This window comes from Cyprinodon variegatus, unplaced genomic scaffold (genome assembly GCF_000732505.1).
Source record: "Cyprinodon variegatus isolate N-32 unplaced genomic scaffold, C_variegatus-1.0 Scaffold131, whole genome shotgun sequence".
NCBI lineage: Eukaryota > Metazoa > Chordata > Actinopteri > Cyprinodontiformes > Cyprinodontidae > Cyprinodon > Cyprinodon variegatus.
This window is the reverse complement of record NW_015150584.1, coordinates 403,421-410,506: the sequence shown is the minus strand read 5'-3', so window position 1 is coordinate 410,506 and position 7,086 is coordinate 403,421. Positions and strand designations below refer to the sequence as shown.

At 36.7% G+C, this 7,086-nt stretch overlaps 1 protein-coding gene across 12 annotated transcripts in view; it reads left to right on the top strand.

Annotated features, from left to right (window-relative positions):
• Positions 1–2,568: 2,568 nt before the first annotated feature.
• The window catches only part of camk2d (calcium/calmodulin-dependent protein kinase II delta), a 61,728-nt gene continuing 57,210 nt past the window's right edge, over positions 2,569–7,086 (top strand). For 7 of the 12 annotated variants that reach the window (XM_015376226.1, XM_015376224.1, XM_015376223.1 and 4 more), the window contains exon 1: positions 2,571–2,996. In XM_015376226.1, the coding sequence (XP_015231712.1) occupies positions 2,935–2,996 (62 nt within the window). In that variant the 5' untranslated portion in view covers positions 2,571–2,934. Of the gene's footprint in view, positions 2,997–7,086 lie in introns of all 12 variants that reach the window. The other 5 variants (XM_015376215.1, XM_015376217.1, XM_015376216.1 and 2 more) reach the window with 2 other exon arrangements.

The window sequence follows — 7,086 nt, the reverse complement described above, 5'->3', positions numbered from 1 at the left end:
AAAAAACAAAGGTGGAATATTTGGGGGATTTTATTTTAAGAGTATATTTCATCATATTCTGCTACTTGATTTGAAACATTTGGTGGTTTCCAAAGTTTTTTTGTAAGAGCTGGTAAATTATCTTCTGACAAAATGAAAGCCTTCAGTGTCATGAAGGTTAATTGAGATCTTTGTGCCCTGCCTGTTTTAGATGTTTTCTTGCATGCATACACCTCACTGAAATAATTTATTTATAGGCAAATTCACATAATGATTGCATACTTATAACATATATAACATATAACACTTGCAAGATTTCATATGCTAAAATTACTAAGCATGTAAAAGAGAAAGATGAGAACAAAAACAAAAACAATATGAGAAAACCAAGGTACAGTTTACAAACTGACTAAAGTACATTCATTTTTGATAAAGCTGCCTAGTGTGGTAAAGCATTTCTATACAATTGAAGGGAAACTTCAGCGGCTGAGGAAACCATTCTAACTCTAATGCAAAGCAATGATAGGGTCAAGTTGGAAGAGCAAATTGCTATGAAATAGAGTGGTGCATTTCACAAAATAGATGGTATTATGAGGAAATAAAATTATGTGGAAATATTAAAGTAAGAATTAAATCCTTTGTAGAAAGTGGGTCACTTTAGAACTATTGGCAAAGAGACTGAAATACACTAGATGAGGGCGCCCCAATGAAATTAGCAAGCATGGGAAATGTTTGTTTGCCATAGAGCAAAAATATCTGAGCAGACCAGACTAATATTTCAGAGGAGCTTATTTCTGGACATAACTATTTGCTGGGTGCTTATTTCATTTTAGTTGTGAACCCAATTTAAACAAATTTGTAGTAAACAGAGGTAGAAATACTACAGAAACCGGAGACTAACAGTGCTTGGATAGGGTTTGATTTGTCAGATAACAAGTGCAAATCTAAGAATATTTATAAAAAACAGGATTTTTCGCTGTTACCCCAAAAACAAAGTTGAAGACAACAGCCATGAGCTATCATTTTGTAAAGAAAGGGTACCTTTGCGATTTATACTCATAAATACACTTATTTGAAGTCATCTGACAGTTGTTGGCGATCATTAAACAAAAGACAACATCATCACAACATAACATCAGACAGGTCAGGGATAAAGCAACTGGACGGTTTAGTGCATTTTAGGGGTTACAGAAAATATCCTAAGATCTAATTAAAATCTGTTAAAATACAGTATACAAATTCACTTCATGACGGCAACAGTAAAAATAAAAGAATATATGTCTTTGAAAGCCATTAATGTTGTGTGTTGTCTTCATCCTGGTTTAACACGGTTATCTTATTAAAGATGTTAGAAAAGTTATCTGGGATTTGTGTTAGATGCAAGCCGATTTGTGTATTTCTGTTACCTTATGCAGTGGCATGGAGGTGGATGTAGAAAAATGCTATCTTAGATTATGGGAGAATCTGAAGAAATTTAACAAGACGTATCTTCAGGATATATAGGAGGGCATCTTACATTTGGGGTTCTCTTTCATACAGCTTACCAAGCTTGAGGTACAGGAGTTATACCTCTGTGTAATTTGCTCAATATTAAATGTTTTGTTATACTTAATTGGAATAAATACCGTAAAAAGCTTTTTCATTTTAGCATCACATGGAGATTACTCTCTTATTAATAATGGACCGGGTATGAACAATGTGAACTGAAAATATACATAGCTACCACCAATGACATAATGTAGGGATGTTAAAAGTAACAATACTGTAAAAAGTTTTGATACTCAAATGTTGCTTCCAGAGATAATACTAATTTTGCAAGTATTGAAAGTGAGTACAAGTGTTGTTTGCATATTTTTGGATATTGTTAATTCTAGATTATTAGTCACAAGGTGTGTGTGCCTTATAGTGCAATCTGCACACAAGAATAACACCTCAAACAACCTAAATGTGTTGTCAGATTTTGTTATATTTGGGGTAATTTATTTTATATTTATTTGTACAATTATTTAACCAATAGAAGATTGAAAATTGTGAACTTTTGATGTTAAAAAATATATATTTTTATATATTAATTGTTTGGCATTTTTTATTCCCATGGTATCCAAAATGGTATAGAGTATTGAATATTTTTCCTGGTAATATTATTGAGTTGGAAATGTTATTACCATGAAAATGCTAGAAGGCTGTGATGTTTCTTGTTGAAATTATTATTATGGCTTGCTTTTAATGTTTTGCTGCCGAAGCTGTGCATTTGCTGCAAAAGCACACTTTCATGCCTATTTTCAAATGTACTGTGATGTAGTGATAAACTACTTTACAATGACGAAAATAAAATAGCAAATATTAAAGGGTCAGCAATAAATCCGGACTTTTCATTTGCATATTTGCATATTTAACAAAAGTGCCAATTTTTTTAAATATTGCTCCTATTATCATATGCAACGACCATATATTTCTTAATATTTCTCTTTTCTAGCTACAATTGCCATTAAAAGTACTCCCCGTGTTATATTTTTGTCAGACTGCCATTGGCCTGAGAGAGGATGCAGGCAAAGGGGCGGGACTGAACGCACAGTTGGGGGTAGGTGCGGTAGTGCGGCGTCTGATGCGCGCAAAGAGACAACGCTCAGCGGCGCACGCACGGAAGACACCGAAATGCACACAAAATGCTGCGTCCACGAGCTGTGACCAGCCGCTCGATGTGAGGAAAATAACCAACCGCCGGGTGGAACAGAACCTCTGAAGCTCGCGCGCGCGCGCAGGCAGCATTCTGCCGCAGATTCCAATAGTCTGAGATCCTGCTGATGCGCCTTCGCTGTGCACCAATCTCTCCTTGTTTGCACGTTGAGTAGAAATCCGAACGGCTTTTTGGAGCCTGTGAGCGCACCTTCTCTGCCTCTCCGTACACCTTCAAACCCCCCTCCCTCCACACTCCTCCGCTGCACCTGCTTCAGGATGGCCTTAACGATCTGCACGCGATTCACCGACGAGTATCAGCTGTTCGAGGAGCTGGGGAAGTAAGCGCACACGTTTTGTTTGTTTTTATCACATATTATCATCTCCTTCATTGGAAATGTCAGGTTCTTACGCAATAGGCCGCTCTGATTTAAGGACGCTGGAGAGTCTGTTTGCGTGAACGTGCGTGTGCGCGCCGCTGACAGTTCATCCAGCAGCCTAACCTATGATGCGGAGGCTAAATGCGCTCTCATGAGCGTGGCTTGCAGACCAGTGCAATTGCTTTCTGTTTGCTTTTTTAATCCCAGCATCCCTGCTTACGTTTTGTGCTCATGTCGCATGGCTAGGGTGGCGTCATTTGCCTCCATCATGGGCAGCCAATGATGCTGCAATTGGATATTTGCGGGACTCATTTATTAAAAAACTCAACCAGGACGAAAGTGCATCGGCGTGTGTATATATATGTGCAAGCGGATATGGTAACCCACCCCTACTTCTCTACCTCCATTGCTCCCCTCCTGAGTGACAGAAATACACGCACTGAATGCGCCTTCTCTCCATGTAGTTGAGGATGACACACACCCCAGACAAGCAGCCCAGCACAGACCTGCGGTCAATTATGAGAGCCTGGCAGGGGACCTCTCACCTCTCCTCCAGCTGCATGCTAAGATCCACACATACCACTGATCAGGCATAACATTGTGTCTTTTAACAGGTCAAGTGCATTGCAGTGATAAAAAAAAAATTATGCAACCATTTTTTGGCATTTACTTAATTATATTTAGTTACTTTAACAAGATTGTTTCATGGTAGCTGGGAAGGACATAAAACAATTGTGTTAAAGTAACTAAATTTGATTAAGTAAATGCCAAAAGTGGTTGCATTATTTTTTTCTGTGCTGTTTGTGGGCAGATTATATGAGGCTGAAATTAAATTTTGCAGGGCAAGTTGTTAGAAGGAAGAGAAATGGGTCAGTGTGAGGATTTGAATGATTTTGACAAAAGCTGGACTCTGATGGCAAGATGACTTGGTGTGGATATTTTATGGTTTTCTATAGAGGTCAGTGTCTATTAATAATGATCCAGGAACAATGTACTTGGTGAATTTAGGAACAAAAACTTTGTGGTTCTTTGCTTATGTGAGCTACTGCAGCTCAGACTTCTGAGGGGGGTTAAGGCAAGTTCTGATAAGAAAGCGTCATTATACACAGTATATCACACAGTATGGTATATACTGCATTGCCACAGATGAGCTAGAGTGCCTTTTACATTGCATGTGTTGATTTACCTTAATGCACTAGGGCAGAGGAGAGGCCAGTAGAAATAAAGTTTATGCTTTGACTAATCCAGTGCTGTAAATCTTTGGTTCCTGCTATCCAAGTAAATGTTAATCTACCGTACCTTGATGCAACCTACAAAATCATTGTGGGAAACCATATCAGCCTTTTAAGGAAATTGTATTACATTATGACCATGCCTTCATTGAGCAGAATAATGCACCTGCCATGAAGAAAAAGTAGAATTGATTTGAAAAATTTAAAGATTTGTTGGTCAAAAGCAGCCTAGATCCATGAAGGAGCCACTCGACTTCAAGAAAATGCTTCTAGGATCTTGGTACACTCTTAGCTTTGTAGAATCAGACCAGCTTGTTATTACTCAGGTGGTCATAAATGTATGCTCGCCAATTGTGAGGCCAGGGCTTGTGTGTTATTGTTATGCATTTTCTCGCCTGCAGTTTACCCAGCACCCTGTGGTCAGTGTAAACAGTCCCAGATGTCTGCAGCTAGTGCTAAATTTCAGCCAAAATAAAAGGGCACAGAATGATGCACCAAGTGTGTCCCTGTTTGAGGGACTCTGTGAAAACCTGCAAGATAAAGCCTTATGTATACAAGTAATTTCAAGCCAATCTGTGCAGCGCTCGGTCCTTCCTCTATGATTCTTCACACCATCTATTGAACAACATCGTCTTAGCTTGCTTGACGTCGCTAGTGCTTTGGCAGTATTTCCCCTAAGAACAGGTTCAGAAAGATTTACATTTTGAGGAGCCATTTTTCACCCTCCTTGCATATAAGTGAAATTAATATATATATTCATGTTGTTGCACTTTCTAATTCACTTTTCCATTGTTTCTGCAGTCCTTAAAAAAAAATAAATACATAAATAAATTGTAACATAAGCACAAACATGGGAGTATAATATGACAGGCCACTCTGAAAGGTGCAGTAATTATGGTTGTCAATCAAAATCTTGACAGAGCACACCTGTGAGGTGGGATGGATAATCTCAGCAAAGGATAAATCCTCACTTTCACAGATATAGACTGGTTTGTAGGCAATATTTGAGGGACATGGTTATATTGTGTTTATGGAAAAAGGTGTAGACCTTTGAGTTCATCTCATAACAATGTGTGTATATTGAAACAGAAACCTAATACAGAAATAAATGGGATACTCAGAGACATTAAGGGCCAGATCTTCAGTGATTTGCTTTTGCAAATATGCAGACAGCTCGTATTTCTGTTCAATATGAAGACCCATTCTAAAAAAAAAAAAAAAAAAAAGTGCAAATTCATGGGTGAAGGATATGTAAATTTAAGCACTTGGTACTTGCAAAAAATTTTTTTCAAATCTGAAACTCAACTGTGGTCGCAGTTTTTGTGTCTTTTTTTCACACTTCTAAAAGTCAGGTACGAACTCACACACAAGTGTGTATCTTTTTCTCATGGCAAGAGAGTTTTTTGTCCCTTGATGTTCTTTAACAGGTTCCTTAAAAGTACAGTTGGGTTTTATTCAATTATTATAAGCCTACCTAGCCTATAAAGCCTATATGTGATAAGAAAGCTTTTGAGGAGAGTTTGTGGAGATAAATTCAGCTAAGACATTATCTGCTGAAAATATGATTGAAACTCCTTAATTTTCAATAATTATTGTTATTATTACCTCCAGCTCTCGCGAACACTCTTAAGACTGCCTGAAGCAAACACAAAGCTGCTCATTTTAATTGGATTGAACCTAAACAGTTTGCACTTCTTAATATTTTCACAGCAGTCATTATAGTTGAACTGTAACATGTCCTGTCCACCTAATAAACTTCTATTTGTGCATTTCTATTATGTAGAGCCAGTTTGCAGTTTTTCCTAAATTGCTGTTTTTGCAATACGCAGCATTTTCCTTTGCTTTGGTTTTGGGTGTAAAACCAACAATGATCGGATTAATCGCTATTTGTCGATTATTGAAATAATAGTCGAGAAATATAGTAATTGATTAAACGTAAATGGAGAATAGCGGCTATAAAATATGCCTTTAGCATACCCACTTAGACCAACCCACTTAGAGCAGTAATTATATCAAAATTGTAAAAAAAAATAAATAATAATAAATATATATATATATATATATATATATATATATAAACATTTTGCATTTAAGATAATTAAATTTTTTCGTCGGTCAACTTGCTTTATTCAGAACTCCTTAAGTGGAATTGTTCGTTTCACCTGGTGTGATTTCATAAAAAGATTTCTTTAAGGAACCTTTTGCTAACTGATAGCAGAACTTAGACTTAGGATTTGTTTCTAACAATATATCTGACCTGAGACAAACGGCTTTAGTTTCTCATCTCACATCTCTTTTCATTCAATGACCTGTTTAGTCTGGAACACTTTGCTGAAATTTTAGGCTGTAGATGGCATTTTTCCTGTCTCTGGTCTTATATAACTTGTTAATACATGGTACGCATACCATACAATATGTAGTTGAGTTTTGAGTTAATTATATGTTGAAAAAAGCCCTGCAGAGAAGTTTTTGCTGTGCTTCAGTGCTTTTAGCTAATTTTAACATGACATATGGGACAGACGGAAAGCGGCAGCAGCCTTTTACTTTAAATGTCATTCTAGAGCATTATAAAACATTTAGATTCCTCATCATAGCCTAGATTTGCTTCATCACCATAATGCTATGTTTGCCTTGTAATGCAATCTGCAAGGCAAACTCATGAAAATTCTGTGATTTTCAAAAAAAAACTAATGGCAACCCCTGACGAGGCTCGCTAACATGCATCTACTGTAACTTTATTATTTCATCTTACAGCAATAATATATTTTTCTTTTTTTATGTAAAAATAAATAAAATATATATATATATATATATATATA